This window comes from Mastigoproctus giganteus, chromosome 9 (genome assembly GCF_048544385.1).
Source record: "Mastigoproctus giganteus isolate SK-2022 chromosome 9, ASM4854438v1, whole genome shotgun sequence".
NCBI classification, from domain to species: Eukaryota; Metazoa; Arthropoda; class Arachnida; order Uropygi; family Thelyphonidae; genus Mastigoproctus; species Mastigoproctus giganteus.
The window spans coordinates 53,936,158-53,954,066 of NC_143583.1; the positions used below are offsets into that span (position 1 = coordinate 53,936,158).

Below are 17,909 nucleotides of genomic sequence, written 5' to 3' on the forward strand. Positions count from 1 at the left end.
GATTCCTGGGGACCCTACTTCTCTCTTTACACCAGTCTGAAGAATATCCATTGATCACAACCCTTTGCCTTTTGTGCTGCAACCATCCAGTAATCCCAACATGGTCCAGCTTATAAAATAACCTCTCATGAGGGACTGAGTCAAATGCCCTGCTAAAATCAATTGTTCCCTACATCTAGCTCATGAGTAACTGTGTCAAAATAGCTTACTGTGTTAATTAAACATGATTTTCTCTTAACAAAACCACGTTGTGTGTTATTCAGAATGCCATATCTATTTAAATGATCTTGGATTGCACTCTTAATCATTGTCTCTAAGATTTTCCCTACCACTAAAGTCAAACTTAACCGGTTTGTAGTTGCCAACTTTGCTCTTAGAACTGTCGTTACGTATTGTTGATATGTTGGCACTTCTCCAATCCAAAGGAATCTCTCCCGAGTCCAAAAAGGCACTCATAATTAACTTCAATGGTTCAGCACACTTCCTAAAAATTGCTGGGTATATGCCATCAACTCCAAGCACCTTACTTGCTTTTATGCCAAAGGATTTTTCTAATAAACAATCTTCTGTAATTATGACATCACTGATTTCATATGGCTCAGCCTCAATCGCACAGCCTCTTCTCAGCATGAAGGATCTTTCGTCACTAAAGACAGATGCAGAGTATCTGTTCAATTCATTCACAACATCAGCTGGGTGGTCTAAGACTTTCCCATACCCAGTGCACAAGGGTCCAATCTGATTCGCTTTTCTAACATACATGAAAAATTCCTTGTCCCCATTCTTTGCTCTCTTGGCCAATGTTTTCTCATACACAGCCTTAGCCTCTCTAACTATCTGTGGTATTATTACATATCAACTTGTAGCTTTCTACACTTTGGTACTATTCATTGCTCTATAACTGTCCCATGCTATCTTTTTCTGCTCTGTTTGATTTGCCAGCTCTGTGTTCATCCATTTTGGGATCCTCCTCCTGCAATATTTTCTTTACAGTATGTATGCATTTATGACTTCTGTGGTTTTTGCTTTAACGGTGTTCCATAAGTCAAGTGCATTCACCCTCACTCTGCAATCTGCCCAATTAATAGATGCCATATAGTGCCTTAAACTGTCAAAGTCCCCTCTTCTGAAATTAAAACTCCTGCCTATACCTTTAACTACTGCAACATCTTTCTTCAACTGACAACTGCATGATCACTACCTGCCAGTGGTTCTTGTGTTTTAACCCCTGTGATGTCATCTGATTCATGAGTAATGATAAGGTCAAGAATATTCTCACCCCCAGTATTATCTCTGAGATGCTGGTACAAATAATAATCTAGTTTATTTAGAAAAATTTTTCCCTAAGGTGAGTTTCCCTCCCACTTATTTCAATCAATCAGGGGCAGAGTGAAGTCACCCATAATAAGACATTTGCACTTGCTTGCCCATTCAATATACATCTAAAGACTCATCATATTCTCTGAATCAGGTCAGACCATCAGATTTCCCTGAATTCTTCCCATTTAGAATTTGCTGTTGGTAAGATCATCAGTTGGTCCCACTGCATAGAATTTAAAAAATGTCTGAGACCTCTGTAGTCACTCTTACGAAAGCAAAAGCCTTTTTCTTTACCCTTGACAGTAGTTATGTCTTTAATTAAATTTCACATTAATACACTGTGATCGCTGCCATCCAGTGGGTCTTTTACCTGCTGATTCTTAATTCATGAAGAATCGCTGCTGATATGCCTCTATAACATGCTGCTGTAGAAAAGTCATCCAAGAAATCTAAAAAACGTCTTGCTAGTATGTGAGTGACTAACCCACAAATTCCACTCAACATCTGGAAAATTAAAACCCTCCATTATAAGACATTGATTTTCTGGCCCACTCTCATCACAGTTAGGCCTATAACACACTCCTACTCTCAGTTTTGTTTTCTTAGTGCTTATATCACATCACATCGCCTCAGCATTGCACTGGTTACCCTTGTCAACTGGGTGCACTGCCTTAGATTTAATATGCTTCTTAACTAAGAGCATAACCTCTCGGCCTCTTCTGTCCTTCCTATATAATTTGTACTCCCCATATTCAATTTCAGCATCACCTATGTCTGAGTAATAACGTGTCTCCTCTCTTCCTACAATGGCTGCATTTTATGACTTAATCAGTACTTTAGCATTAGTAGAGGCATATGATGCAAAAAAGCAAGCTACAGCATCAACAAAAAAAAAAAAAAAAAAAAAATGAAAGAAAGAAAACCTTCCCGTTTCACCCATCCATTTGCTCCAAATGTTTGTCTAGTTCTGCCTTGAATTTATTTAAGCTGTTCACTTTTACAGCGGCAGATGGAAGTTTGTTTAAGAAATCAACCACCCGCTGGCCAAATGCAAATTTACACACATCTATTTGACAACTGTCTTTCCTCAATTTGAATTTGGCCCTTCAGGCAATTAATCTGGGAAAGAGGAAGAATCCCATCAGCTTGCTCAAACCATTCAAGGCCTTATACACTTTAATCAGATCACCTCACAGGTGCCTGGTCTCCAGACACTGCAATTTGCATAACTTAAGCCTGTTTTTGTGAGCACAGCCCTTTGTTCTATTCACTAATCTTGTTGCCCTTCTCTGTACTCGTTCCAGCAGCTCTATATCCTTCTTAAAATGCGGCCTCCAGACCTGTATACAGTACTCAAGGTGTGGCCTGACCATTGCCTTATACACTGGTGTGCAAAACTTAAGGACCAACACTATTTCTAAAGATTACAACCACAGAATCTTTACTTAAGGTACTCTTTACTGTGATTAGCATTAGCAATTAGTAGAGGTATTTGATGCAAGAAAGCAAGCTTATGCAGCATCAGCCAAAAAAAAAAAAAAAAAAACCCACTTCCACTTCACCCCTCTGTTCGTTCAAAATACCTGTCCAGCTGAGCCTTAAACTTATTTAGGCTATCAACCTCCACCACAAGGGATGGAAGTCTGTTCCACCAACCAACCACCCGCTGGCTAAAGGCAATTTTCTGCACGTCTATCCTACATCTGTCTTTCCTCAATTTGAATTTATGCCCTCTCAGGTGATTTTTCTGAGCTAGAGGAAGAATCCCATCAGCATTGAGCATGCTTAAACCATTCAAAGCCTTATACACCTCTATCAGATCACCTCGTTGGTGCCTAGTCTCCAGACACTATAATTTGCAAAACTTAAGCCTTTCTTCGTAAGAGCACCCCTTTGTTCCATTCACTAATCTTGTTGCCCTTCTCTGTACTCGTTCCAGCAGCTCTACATCCTTGAAATGAGGCCTCCAGACCTGTATACAGTACTCTAGGTGTGGCCTGACCATCGCCTTATACAATGGAATAATCACCTCCTTATCCCTGCTGGAAAAATTCCTGTATATCATTGACAATACTCCATGAGCTACTCTTGCAGCCCGTCTGCACTGCTCAGAGAACTTCATATCTGCCTGCACAACGACCCCCCAAGTCCCTTTCATTCTCTACCACTGTCAGTGTAGTACCACAGAGTTGATACGTTGCTCTGGGGTTGCTGTTTCCCATGTGTAGTACTTTACATTTGTCAATGTTAAACTTCATTTGCCACCTCTCAGCCCATCTGCTCAACCTTTCCAGATCCTGTTGCAGCAGCATAGTGTCAGTAGTGTCCTTGACAACCCTGCCAACCTTTGTATCATCTGCAAACTTGGACATTAAGCTTGATATACCATCATCAATATCATTTATAAATACAGAAAACAATAATGGACCCAACACTGAGCCCTGAGGGACTCCACTAATAACATTAGTCCACGATGAGCAGTGTCCATTGATTACCACTCTCTGTCCTCTCCCCCTCAACCACCCCTTTATCCATAGCAGCAATTTGCCTCCAATGTCGCACTGCTCCAATTTGTGTAGCAGTCTTCCATGTGCAACAGTATCAAAAGCTTTTCTAAGATCCAAGTATATAATATCAAAGTTATTCCCTGCATCCAGTTCTTTTGTGACTGCATCATAGTATCCAATCAAGTTGGTCAGGCAAGACTTCCCCTTAACAAAACCATGCTGTGTCTGAGCTATAACTGAAGTCTTGTCTAAATGATCCTGCAGTGCTTCTTTAACCAGTGCCTCCATTAATTTTCCTGGAACAGAAGTTAAGCTCACAGGTCTATAATTACTTGTGTCAGCCTTTGATCCTCCTTTGTGAATTGGGGTCACATTTGCACATTTCCAGTCTAGGGTACCTCCCCTGAGTCCAAGGAAGCTCTCATAATTATGGCTAAGAGTTTGCTTGCTTCCTTTGCTGCCTCCTTTAATATAACTGGATAGATCCCATCCACCCCGGGTGCCTTTCTTGTGTTTATCTTCAACAGTTTCTCCTCCACTTTACTCCCAGTTATTTCAAGATTCTGTAGCTTACTGCTAGAGTTGAATACACCTCTGGCATTCCCCTTGCTGAAAACTCCTCATGTGTGAATGTTGATGCAAAATATTCATTTAGTTTGTTAGCTACCTGAGCAGGATCATCAACAGTTGACCCATCAATATCAAGTGGACCAATCTGATTCATCCCCTTTCTTCTAGAGTTTACATAAGTAAAGAACTCTTTGCATCCCTTGCCAAGGATTTCTCGTAATCTGCCTTTGCCTGCCTAACCTCCTTTGTAACTTGGTTGCATATCAACTTGTATCTATCATAGGCTTCTGTGTGATGTGTTAATTTGTAAGTATCCCATGCATTTTTCTTCTCTGCCATATGCCTCATTAGTTCATCTGACATCCATTTTGGCCTAAACCTTGAACAGTATTTCTTAATTGGTATGTAAAGCCTAGTAGCTTCCAAGATAAGTTCTTTGAATGCTTCCCATTTTGAATTTGCTGTTGGTAACATCATCAGTTGGTCCCACTGTATAGAATTTAAATACTGTCTCAGTCCATCGTAGTCGCCTTTACGGAAGCAATAACCCTTCCCTTTACCCCTAATGGTAGTTACCTCTTTGAGTAAATCCCACTTCAGCACACTGTGATCACTGCCACCTAGTGGTTCATTTATCTGCAGATGCTTAATGCATGAAGAATCACTGCTGATAATCAAATCAAGAGTATTACTCCCTCTAGTTGCCTCCTGAACATGCTGATGTAGAAAACAATCATCCAATAAATCCACAAAAGCCCTGCTAGTGTGTGAGTAACCAGCCCCCAAATTCCAGTCAATATCTGGGAAATTAAAATCTCCCATTATAAGACTCTGATTTACTGGCCCACTCTATTCTAAATAATTACTGTAAGCAAGCAAAAGAAACTTTTCATTGATATGTTTACAAATTGGTTCAGCCTACAAAAAAACATTTTGTTGGATTGTGAGAAAATGTTTTCTAAAAATTAAAATTGAGATTTTTTTTTTTAATTATAATTATTGGAGCTGTTATTTGAGTTTACATTATGAAATTAATTCAAATCACAGCATATATAGCTATAAATGTGATTGTAACCCTTGTCAGATAACCTGAAAATTGTAGATTGACTGTCACTTCTGTTTTATAGATTTTATATTTTTTATCTGGAATATTTTGAAAGCTCAATTTTATGAAATTTGAAACTCGTTAAAAAATGCAGATGTGCACAGGAAATTGTGTGGGCATCAAATTATATGTTATCAAAAGACAAGTCATTTAGTTAAATGACTTGTCTTTTGACCGAATTAAAATCATTTAGTTAAGCCCTAAATGGACTTAGCCTTTTCAGTATAACCTTTTTCAGGGACTAACAAAATAATATGAAAATAAAAAAATAAAGTATATTGATCTTCAGTCTTCCTGTAATAAATAAGGTTTTCTTTTTTACCATTAACTTAACTATTGTATTTAAAATATTGATAAAAAAACAAGTTACATTATTTTATCCAATATTATATGTCTGTAAATTTGCTAATACAGTACAGTCTTTCCTTGTATAACACATGTTTGCACTACACTAATTCGATCATACACGAGTTATAAATAGGGGAACAATGTCGCATATAACATGAATGTAATTCGCTTATTAGTAGAGGCATCTGATGCAAAAAAGTAAGCTTATGCAGCATCAGCCAAAAAAAAAAAAAAAACTTCCACTTCACCCCTCTGTTCTTTCGAAATACCGGTCCAGCTGAGTCTAAAATTTATTTAGACTATCAACTTCCACAACAAGGGATGGAAGTCTGTTCCACCAACCAACTACCCGCACCACCAAATACGGAGGATGCGGAAAGGTCAGGGAATGACCACCGCATATCCCGGAGCAATATGGCCTTAGTTGCTAATGCTCCTAAAAACCAAATAACAACAACAACCAACTACCCGCTGGCTAAAGGCAAATTTTGAATTTATGCCCTCTCAGGTGATTATTCTGAGCATGAGGCTTCGCCTTTGTGTTTACAAGAAATGGTAGTCAAACACGGCGGAATCACTCCAACTGAACACAACACAGTATGAACGAAGAGAAGATTTGGAAAATTTGTTTTTATGATTTTGTGGAAGGGAAAACACATTTAACATAATAATGTAAAAATCCACAGAATTCCAGCTATCGATATTACCGCAAATGTAATTAGATCGACTTTTACTACCCGTTTATAACAGACTCCACTAGCAGGAACCACCAATAAGCCAGACACTGCAGATTGTTTTTATTGTTTTATGGTAGTGACCTCCAGAAATGTGCTTTAGTAAAACATAAGCATGAAATATGTGAGAATAGTGTGTTTCCGCCTTTACTGCATTGTTTATTCAGTTTGTACACGGGCGTTGCATTGTTTATTCAGTTGCTACTTGTTCGCTGTGCGTTTATGTATATCAAGCTTGCCTCCTCGTTTTGTTCATTTTATAATTGTGCTCTATTCTCAAAAAAATGAGTAAAAATACTTGAAAAAAGTGTGAAAAGGAAGCGTTCTGGTGAAAATACTTCAAAGAGAAAAAGAAAAGCGATATTGATAGAAGAAAAATATGAAATTGTGAAATGCTTTGACTGGAATGAAAGAACGTGCGATATTGTGCGTGCTACAGGCCTAAATGAGGGAACGCTGAGAACAATTAGAAAGAATGCAGAAAAAATAAAAGCAACTTTCATAGCAGGAACAACACAAAGTATAACAAAATCAGTTAGATCAAGACACAAAAAACTGGAAGAGATGGAACGTCTTTTATCTGTTTGGATAGAAGATCAAAGAAAGAAGAGATCAGGAACAAGTTTTGTTTACGATAAAAGCAAAGGCATTGGCAATATTTGAAGACCTCAGAAATAAAGCTGAAAACCCTCAAGAAGTGCCTCCCTTTACTGCCAGTAGTGGCTGGTTCAATAATTTCAGGAAACGTCACGTTTCCATAATGTGAAATTATCAGGTGAAGCTGCGAGTGCAGATGAAGCAGCAGCAAAGGCATTTCCGCCGATACTGAAAAAACTAATTGAGGAAGAGGGCTATACACTGGACCAAATTTTCAACTTTGATGAAATCGGACTGTATTGGAAAAAAATGCCATCACGAACATATATCTCAAGAGAGGAAGCACGAGCTGCAGGCTTCAAGGCTGCTAAGGATAGGTTGACCATTATGTTAGGAGCAAATGCAAGTGGCAACTTGAAACTGAAGCCTGTTATTGTTTATCATGCAGCCAATCCATGAGCGTTAAAAGGGATCGCAAGGACTACCCTGGGTGTTTACTTTAGGAACAGCAGAAGAGGGTGGATGACAGGGCAGATCTTCACTGACCTTCTACTACATGTGTTTGAGGATGTGTTTCGCAGCTACTGCAAAAAGAAAAAATTTGGATTTTAAGATTTTAATTATTTTGGACAATGCACCAAGTCACCCTCCAACCCTTGCTGAACTGTCACCAAACATCAAAATCCTGTTTTTACCACCTAACACAACATCTCTTATCCAGCCACTTGACCAAGGAGTAATTGCTGCTTTTAAGCACTATTACACAAGATGCACATTTAAGATGCTGATAGCAGAAACAGAGGGCAAAAATGCACCAACAGTTAAAGACTTCTGGAAACGATTCAACGTTAAGAATGCAATTTACATAATTGTGGAGGCTTGGAACGAAGTGACAAAAGAATGCTTACATGGTGTTTGGCAGCCTCTTTTACCAGATTTTATTCGTGATTTTAAAGGCTTTGATCCTGTAAACGAGCTTCCTAAATTAAAAGCACATTGTGTTGCCCTCACAAAGCAGGTTGGCTCTGAGGAATTGGAGGAAGATTATTTAGAAGAGTTGCTTCAGCCTCGTGAAGAAGAACTTTCAACTGAAGAACTGCAACAACTTGTTGCTGGAGGGCAGGTGGAAGATGAGAAAGACAACGAAGTTGAATGCCTGAAAGCCACCATAAAACCACTTTCTACTTCAGAGTTATCTTCAGTTTTAAATTCATTTGAGAAAAGTATGGAATGGCTAGAAGATAACGATTATAATGCAGAAAGAAGGAGAAGAGCCCTTCATACAATTCGGTCTGCTTTGGAGCCATATAAGCAGCTGCTTTGGGAAAGGAGGAAGATTGCGAAACAACAGAAACTAGATGTCTTTTTTATGAAAACACCCAAGAAAGAGACAGAAAATGAGCCACAGCCCTCTAGTTCTGGCATGACCACATTTCGTCCAAAGTCCTCATCGGCATCTCCTCCACCTCCCAGTTCCGATAATGATGACAACCTGCCGCCACTATTCCCATAATTACGCTGCTTCAACCCTTTCCCTCAAGCTGTCTTCATTTACTTTTAAGGTAAGAATCTAAATTTAAATGATTAAATTATTAATTTTATATTTTTTAAGTGTTTTATTACGATTATTTATTGTGTTTGGTAATGTTTTAGTTACAAATGTGTGTCCAATCTTGGGTGGTCGGCACCTAAACCTATTTTTTCCATAGGGCCTGTTGTTTATGTTGCATGATTTTGCATTGCATGAGGGTTTTTAGGAACACAACTATTGTGTTCGTATAACACAACTATTGTGTTATATGAGGACTGACTGTACTTGTTTTACATTTACCACTAAACAACTAGTTCATAAGAATAATTTCTGTATTTAGAACAAATTTCACAGATAGTGTTGAGTTATATATATATATAGAACTCATCACTAATGAAATCAATCATTCGCTTTAAAATATTTGTTAAACAGAAATTTCACTATAAAGAAATATGACCTTTTCAACTATAAATATTATTCTGCAATTCAACATTCAGAAATATAGTAAAAGATAGGAAAAAGAAATCAGAAATAAGTGGGAATGAATAAATTTTCTAACATTTTAAAGAAATTAATTTATTAATACATACATATTAAGAAATGACTTACATGATGCGCGCAATATATTAGTACACTTTTAAGGATTATTTCTTAAAATATTTGATTATTTTTTGTTGCACACTGGATTTACTGTACATCCTTGAATACATATTTATCATTAAAAAAATACTCCAGGAGGAGGGTTCCAAGTTGAATGAATAGTGAAGTTGTTACATTACTTGAGCAGAAAAGGGTAGCATGGAAAGGTTACAGAGCAATAAATAGTACTGAAGCCTATAACAGCTACAAGATGATCTGTAATAGAGCCACAGAAAAGGTTTGACAGGCAAAGGCAGTTTATGAGAAATCACTAGCAAACAGAGCAAATAGGAGGGGGGGTATAAGGAATTCTTCACATATATAAATGCCAAGAAGAGAAAGACAAACCAGATTGGACCTTTACATAAGGGAAAGGGGATAGTATTAAATACACCAGCTGCCATTTCAGATGAACTCAGCAGTTATTTTGCATCGATATTTACAAATGAAAAACCTTTTGTGGCAATGGGAAATTGTGGGAGCGAAGTTGAAAAATTTGTAATTAATGATATTGAAATTTCGCAAGATTATATAATGAAAAAACTTTCGAGCCTATAGGCCAGTAAGGCTCCTGGAGTTGATGGAATTCAGCATGAATTGTTGAGGAGGCTTCCATCCTGCAGTGGGTTGATAATGGCTGCGCTTTACTTTTTTTTTACCCTATAATCTTAAGGGAGGCAGCAAGTGAGTGCATTGAACCATTGAGGCTAATTATGTGAGCATCACTAGACTCTGGGGAGATTCCCTTGGATTGGAAAAGTGCCAATGTATCTCCCATACATAAGGGTGGCTCTAAGAATGAAGTGGGAAATTATCGACCTGTCAGTCTGACTTCAGTGGTAGGGAAAATCATGGAGGCAATAATCAAGGGTGGAATTCAGGATCATTTGGATTGAATTGAAATTCTCAAGGATACTCAGCATAGTTTTGTAAAGGGAAAATCATGTTTAACAAATCTGGTTTGCTATTTTGAAAGGGTCACTCACGAGCTGGATTTAGGGAATAATTTCGACATTGTTTATTTAGATTTCAGCAAAGCTTTTGACTCAGTCCCACATGAACGGTTGCTTTATAAGCTGGAACATGTTGGAATCACTGGGAAAATCTTTAGATGGATAGCAGGATGGCTTCAGGGCAGGAGGCAGAGAGTTGTGATAAATGGCTATTCCTCAGATTGGGTTGATGTAAGAAGTGGGGTTCCCCAAGGATCAGTATTAGGACCACTATTGTTTTTAATGTTCATAAACAACATCGATGAAGGGATAGAGGGCGTGATGTCTAAATTTCCAGATGTTAAAATTGGTAGAGTAGTTAATGATCACTTCTTCAGAGAGACCTAGATAGACTTCAGGAATGGTCAGAAAAATGGCAGGTATGCTTTAATCCAACAAAGTGTAAGGTAACACCTGGGAAACAGTAATCCCAAAATAACTTATTCACTTGGTGGAGTTCAACTAAACCCAGTACTGGAGGAAAGGGAGTTGGGTGTTACGATACGGTTAGACATGAAAAAAATTCTCTGAGCATTGTAAACAGGTTGCAAGGAAGGCCCATCGTGTCCTATCGATGATCTATCGAACTTTTGCAAGTAGAGATAGGGATGTGATAATCCCATTATATAAGGCTTTTGTTAGACCACACTTGGAATACTGTGTTCAGGTATGGAGACCGCACCTAAAGAAAGACGTTGAGCTTCTTGAAAGGGTGCAAAGAAGGGTAACTCGCCTTGTGAGATCGGCAAAAGGGTGTCCATATGAAGAAAGACTTTTGAATATGTTGGTTGCAGAGTTTGGAAACTAGACACCTTAGAGGATATTTGATTGAGGTGTTTAAGGCTCTGAGAGGCATCAGTAAAATGAATGAGGACGAAATTTTCAAGATTATAAATGATGCTAGAACTAGGGGGCATAAATTCAAGTTACGGGGGTGGGGAATGTTTAGATTGGACTGCAGGAAGTTTTATTTTAGCTAGCGGGTTGTAAATTACTGGAATAGGTTGCCTACATGGGTAGTAGAGGCTGACAGTTTGGGGAAATTCAAAGGTCATCTGGATTAGTACCTTCGGGTAAGGGAAGCGCATAGGATGTGCACATGGTTTAATTCCTTTTCTTTTATTAATTATTATTATTTATTTATTATTTTTTTTTTATCATTGTTTTATTCTGGGGTTTTTTTTTTTTTTTGGCTGGTGCAGCATAAGCCATAGGCTTTCTTGCACCATGCGGCCAATACTAATACTAATACATCATAAAAATGTTTGTATTTGTTTAAACACTCATATTTTCTGGCACATTTTCTTCACATTGAAGAGCTCGACACAGAGTTTCAAATGATGCCAACATTTCATGTTTGGAAGGTTTAATATTGCACTCAGTACCTTCATTGCTCTCATTTTCATCCAACTCATAGTCGCTGTTGTCACTAGTTCTTTGAATACAGTCGGTCCTCGTATAACACGTGTTTGCATTACACGAATTCGATCATACACGATTTATAAATAGGGGAACGTTATCTTATATAACACGAACCGAATTCGCTTATACACGATTCGCCTTTGTGTTTACAAGAAATGGCAGTCGAATGCGGAATCACCCCAACTGAACGCAACACGATAGGAACGAAGAAGTTTCTGAAAATGTATTTATGTGTTTTATATCAGTGAAGGGGAAACACATTTCACGATAATAACATAAAAACCAACACAATTCCAGCTATCGATATAATCGCAAATGCAATTACATCGAGTTTATTACCAGTTTATAACAGATTCCACTAGCAGAAACGCAACTGGAAATTGTTTTTATTGTTTTATGGTAGTAACCCCCAGAAATGTGTTTTAGTAAAATGTGAGGTGTTAATAGTGTATCACGGCCTTCACGGTGTTGTTTATTCAGTTGCTATACGCGCGCAGCTTTGTTTATGTGTATCAAGCATGCCTCCTCGTTTTGTAATTGTGCTTTATTCCCTAAAAATGAGTAAAATACTTAAAAGGTGTGAAAAGGAAGCGTCCTGGCTAAGACACTGCAGATTCAGAGAGAAAAAAAAAAAAGAAGCAATATTGATAAACAGAGGCGGACTGGGTCAAATATTCTTACCCGGGAAAATCTGTAGTGGCCTCATACTACGGTTTATGGCCAAAATCACACCGGCCTCCGACCCACCGTGGTTTCCCCCGTAAGGCTTATGGCCAGTCCGCTTCTGTCGATAGAGAAAAAATATGAAATTGTGAAACGCTTTGCGCGAAATGAAAGATCATGTGATATTGCACGTGCTACAGACCTAAATGAGGCAACGCGGAGAATTACAAAGAATGCAGAGAAAATAAAAACAACTTTCATAGCGGGAACAACTCAAAGTGTAATTAAAATCCATTAGATTAAGACACAAAGAATTGGAAGAGATGGAACGGCTGTCATCTCTTTAGATAGAAATCAAACAAAAAGCAAGTTTGCTTACGATAGAAGCAAAAGCATTAGCAATATTTTATTACGACTTACGTATTATAATTTATACTTACGTATTATAAAATACGTAAGTATTTTATTACGACTATTTTATTTAATATAATAAATTTTTTACGAATAAAATACGTATTTTATCCGTAAAAAATACTTTTTTAGTATTTAAAAATACTTTATTATAATATAATATTATTTTTATTACGTATTTTAATCGTTATAAAATACGTAAGTATTTTATAACGATTAAAATTACCCGATTATTTATTGTGTTTTGTAATGTTTTGGTTCCAAATGTGTGTTCAATCTTGGGTGGTCGGCACCTAACCCTACTTTTCCCATAGGGGCTGTTGTTTATATTGCACGATTTTGCATTGCACGAGGGTTTCTAGGAACGCAACTATCGTGCTATACGAGGACAGACTGTACTCTCCAAAATGTTATGAGTCACTCAAGTATTCAGCTACTGTGACATCATCAACTCCTAAAATTCATCAAGAACAGCTTCTCCACTGATAAAACCTCTAACACAGCCCATGTATTTACTTGTTTCATGATCCTCAGCAACTGGCTTCCTGGGCTGCTGCTTATTCCAATAGAAGCAGTGCAAGAATCATTTCCGCCTCTTCCTGCAGTTACTGTTAGCCTATTAGTCTGTGAATTCTCTCCAAACTAGCAGTTTTCCAACCCACCTAACATTGCCTCAATAGCATCAGCAAATATTCTTGCATTCTTTCTGTTTAAGTGTATCCCATCCCTGTAGAAGCAATCCTGTTAACAATGTTATTTTATTTTTCTTTAGGAATCTGCAGTAAATGAAAATATTCTACCAAAGGTCTGTTTTTTTATACTGCTCTTTCATCACACTTGAAATGTTTATTTATGATATCCAAGTTATTGATTTCACTGCATTCTAAACAACAGGCTATTTTTCTATGATAGACACATATACCTTTCATTTCCAAAGAAGAACCGATTTAGCAAACAAGATTATACTTTAATAATACCTGTTGATATTTTTGTTACAGAACCACTTATTAAGAGGTTGCAGCCCAAAACAGCTGTAATATCATCTGTAACAGAACTTATCAGCCTGAGCTATCCTCCGTTAGAAAGTGCTTCTTCAGAAACACCGGTGAAAAGGCCTCAGACTTTAGAAGAAAAACTACTTCCTAATATGCAAGTAAAACCAGGAACAGAAATTCAGTTCACCAGAATTGATGACAAAAAGTAAGAAACTACATTCACTTTTAACACATTTAGGTTTTAAATAGATTTTTTTTTTTTAAATATACAATACTGATCAGCAGGGTAACATAAAAAAGAAACAGTTTTGAAAGAAAAACAATTGATTTTCATAATATACCATTGCATGCTGAATGCAGATACATCAGAGGCATGGGAAGAATGACTCAGTTACAAATCTTCTCTTTTGAGAATCTATTATAACATGTTTGCACATTAGTTGTTAGTTGAGGCTAGCCAATTTTTTTTTTTTTTTTCTTTTTTTTAGTAAATTTACAATCAATATGGAAACACCACCACCATGGCTGTGTGAATCACCAGACAATTTTTGTTTTGTGTGGGCAGCATATGGAGGTCTTCCAAATAATTACAGAGAACTTCCTATTTCCAGTGAAGAGGATCAGTGGAAAATTCAAATTACATATTACAGAATAGTAAAAAAACCATATTTAATTGAACAAAGTTGATCCTATAACCCAGGGAGAACTTGTGTTTTTTAAGGCTGCATGAATGGAATTGGCTACCTGATAGTATAACAATTACTGTATTTAGAAAGAGAAAAAAAATATATATATATCTTTTATGGTGTGGTGTGCAGGATTCCCTCTGCATGTGCCTGCATATAAATGGACTGATGGAAGAGGTAGGATTTGAACACAAAGTTGAAAGTAGTTATTTGGTTATGGAATGAAGTGAAGCTTAAAGTATGTCTGAAATATTGTAGGAAAGAAAATATAAAGAAGTCTTATTTCATATGGAACAGCAGAGCATTCAGTGTACGTTCAGTTCCATGCAGTGTACAGAATATTCCATTTAGTGTAAGAAGGTTATTGGTATACAGGAGGCAAGAAGTGGGTGAAAGGACAGAACATTTTGGAAATCCAGCATTTTTTGAGTTGTTACCACGACCTGCAGGGAGCAGTCAACTGTTTGCCCGGTTGCAAAAAACAGCGGGCTATAAAGTTGGAAGCTTGCCTAGAAGACCTTTATGCTAAATGTGATTAGAAGCCTCAGACAGTATAGCTAATGTTTTGGGTTTATGTAACTCAGGAGCAATTGTTTGAATTACATAACCCATTTGATATCAAGATAATGCGTGAGTTGGCTTTTGGTGGGGTTTTCCATTAGTATTAATAGTGGCAAATTTAGGGAAGCAAGACAATATCAGCAAAAAGGGAAAAACTACTCCCTTCATCTGTCCATCCCCATTACCTCTAAGAAATTTGTCCAATGCTTCCTTGAATTTATTCAAACTGTCCACTTCAGTACTGGATGGAAATATGTTTGAACAATCAATTACCTTCTGATGGAAAGCATATTTTTGCACGTCGGTTATGTATATATTACTTTGGAAAGGGTTGAGGTGAGTTAGATGGGAGGAATTTATCAGTCATTTTAGGAATTGGCTGGATATGAGAAAATTCCATGCAGAAGGCAGAAACACCACTGGAATAAGAGAGTAATTGATCTGGATCTGATTGAAGTTTATATGGCTCTGAGAGAAGATAGTAAAAATGAATGGTGAAATTTTCACAATTATTAATGATAGAATTAAATCATTAGAAGTAGGGCATAAATTCATATCACAGGGGAGGAAGTATAGATTGGATTGTAGGGAGTTTTCTTTTATCCAGTGAGCTCTTAATTAAAGTTCAACGGAGACTGGTTCAAAGGTCTGCTGGATTGGTATCTATGTCACATGGAAGACTGCTGTACAAATTGGATAGGTATGGCATTAAGGATAAGTTGCTACAATGGATAAAGGGATGGTTGAGTGGGAGACGACAGAGAGTGGTAACCAGTGGACACTGCTCTTCGTGGACAAATGTTATTAGTGGAGTTCCCCAGGATTCAGTGTTGGGCCCATTGTTTTGTATATTTATCAGTGATATTGATGATGGTATATCAGGTTTAATGTCCAAGTTTGCAGATGATACAAAGGTTGGCAGGGTTGTTAATGACAGTAAAGACAGTATACTACTCCAACTGGATCTAGATAAGTTGGGCAAATGGGCTGAGAAGTGGTAACTGAAGTTTAACATTGACAAATGCAAAGTACTGCATATGGGTAGCAATAACCGAAGAGAAACGTACCAACAATGTGGTACTACACTCAGGGAAGTGGAAAGTGAAAAAGACCTCGGGGGGGGGGGGTAATTGTGCAGTCAAATATGAAGTTCACTAAGCAGTGTAGACAAGCTGCCAGGGCAGGTTATGGAGTCTTGTCAATGATATATAGGAATTTTGCTAGCAGGGACAGGGAGGTGATTATCCCATTATACAAGGCAATGGTCAGGCCACACCTAGAGTACTGCGTACTGGTCTGGAGGCCTCACTTTAGGAAGGATGTAGAGTTGCTAGAACAAGTACAAAGAAGGGCAACAAGATTGGTGAGGGGAATAAAGGGGTGCTCTTATGAAGAAAGGCTTTAAGTTCTGCAAATCGCAGCACCTGGAGAGTAGGCACCTGCAAGGTGATCTGATTGAGGTGTATTAAGGCCTTGAATGGATTGAGCAAGCTGAATGCTGATGGGATTCTTCCTCTTGCTCAGATTAAAACCTGAGGGGGCACAGATTCAAATTAAGGAAAGACAGTTCTAGAATAGATGTGTGGAAATTTGCCTTTAGCCAGCAGGTACTTGATTGGTGGAACACACTTCACACTTCCATTTTTTGTTGTGGAAGTTGATAGCCTAAATAAATTTAAGGCTGAGCTGGACAGGCACTTGGAACGAATGGAGGGGTGAAATGGGAGGTTTTTTTTTTTTTTTTTTTGGCTGATGCTGCATAAGTTTGCTTTATTGTCTCTACTAATGCTAATGTGAGGAGTGAAATACCTAGGTAGTTTTCTTTGTTGGTGCAGCAAAAGCCTTAAGGCTTCCTTTTTACACCCTTTGGCTAGTACTAATTACTGTATTTTGCAGAACATGAGATGCACCCCCCCTCCCAGAATATGTTGCCAAAAATTTGCCTTTTATCTTATGGCCCGAAGATCCTCTGTACGTCTAGTATTTTATTAATATGATTCACAGCAGCTGTGACACTAAGCTTAAGCTACTCATGGAGTTTGTTTTGGTGGGTGCTATTGAAACATATATAAACAATAATGTTCTTTATTTCAGGTATCCTGAAGGATCTACACCAGCAGAAATCACACAGCATAGTATGGATTCAACTTACACCCTAGAAGAAATGTTAAAGACATATTCAAAACCAGAAGATATTCTTGGAGAAATCCAGATGGCATTTGTGTGTTTCCTTGTGGGACAAGTGTATGACTCTTTTGAACAGTGGAAGAGGCTAGTTCATATAATATGTACAAGTGATAGGGCTCTAGAACAGTATCCCATCCTTTTTTCAAACTTTATTAGAGTTCTGTATTTCCAGATAAAAGAAATACCAAAGGACTTTTTTGTTGATATAGTGTCCAGTAACAACTTCCTAACAACAACTCTACAGATATTTTTCTCAAACTTGGAGAACAGTAATACTGAGAGAGCATTGAAAGATCGTGCATCAAAGTTTAAACAAAGTCTGACAAAAAAATTCAAATGGGATTTTGATAATGAGCCAGATGATGAGCAACCTGTTATTGTTGATCTTCCTGAAGGTATTGACATTAATATTTGAATATCCTCAAATTTATGTAAATATGATATTAAAACTTTTGGCAATATGATATTTGTTCGTGGAGATTAAATTCTTATTATCAGAGTTATAACAACTGTTTCACGTCACTGACAATTTTTATTCAGATTTATAAAACTCTGAGATACATACATACTACTAATGTTCAAATGGTTAGGCGTGCTAATTTACTATGAGCAGAGTGGAGGAGGGACAGTGTCTGTTATAC

At 37.6% G+C, this 17,909-nt stretch overlaps 1 protein-coding gene across 1 annotated transcript in view; it reads left to right on the top strand.

Annotated features, from left to right (window-relative positions):
• The window catches only part of LOC150080236 (protein AAR2 homolog), a 34,613-nt gene extending 16,930 nt beyond the window's left edge, over positions 1-17,683 (top strand). Inside the window, exons 4-5 of the mRNA XM_090380662.1 lie at positions 13,838-14,039; positions 17,176-17,683. Of these exons, the coding sequence (XP_090236788.1) occupies positions 13,838-14,039; positions 17,176-17,683 (710 nt within the window). The remainder of the gene's footprint in view (positions 1-13,837; positions 14,040-17,175) is intronic.
• Positions 17,684-17,909: the final 226 nt, after the last annotated feature.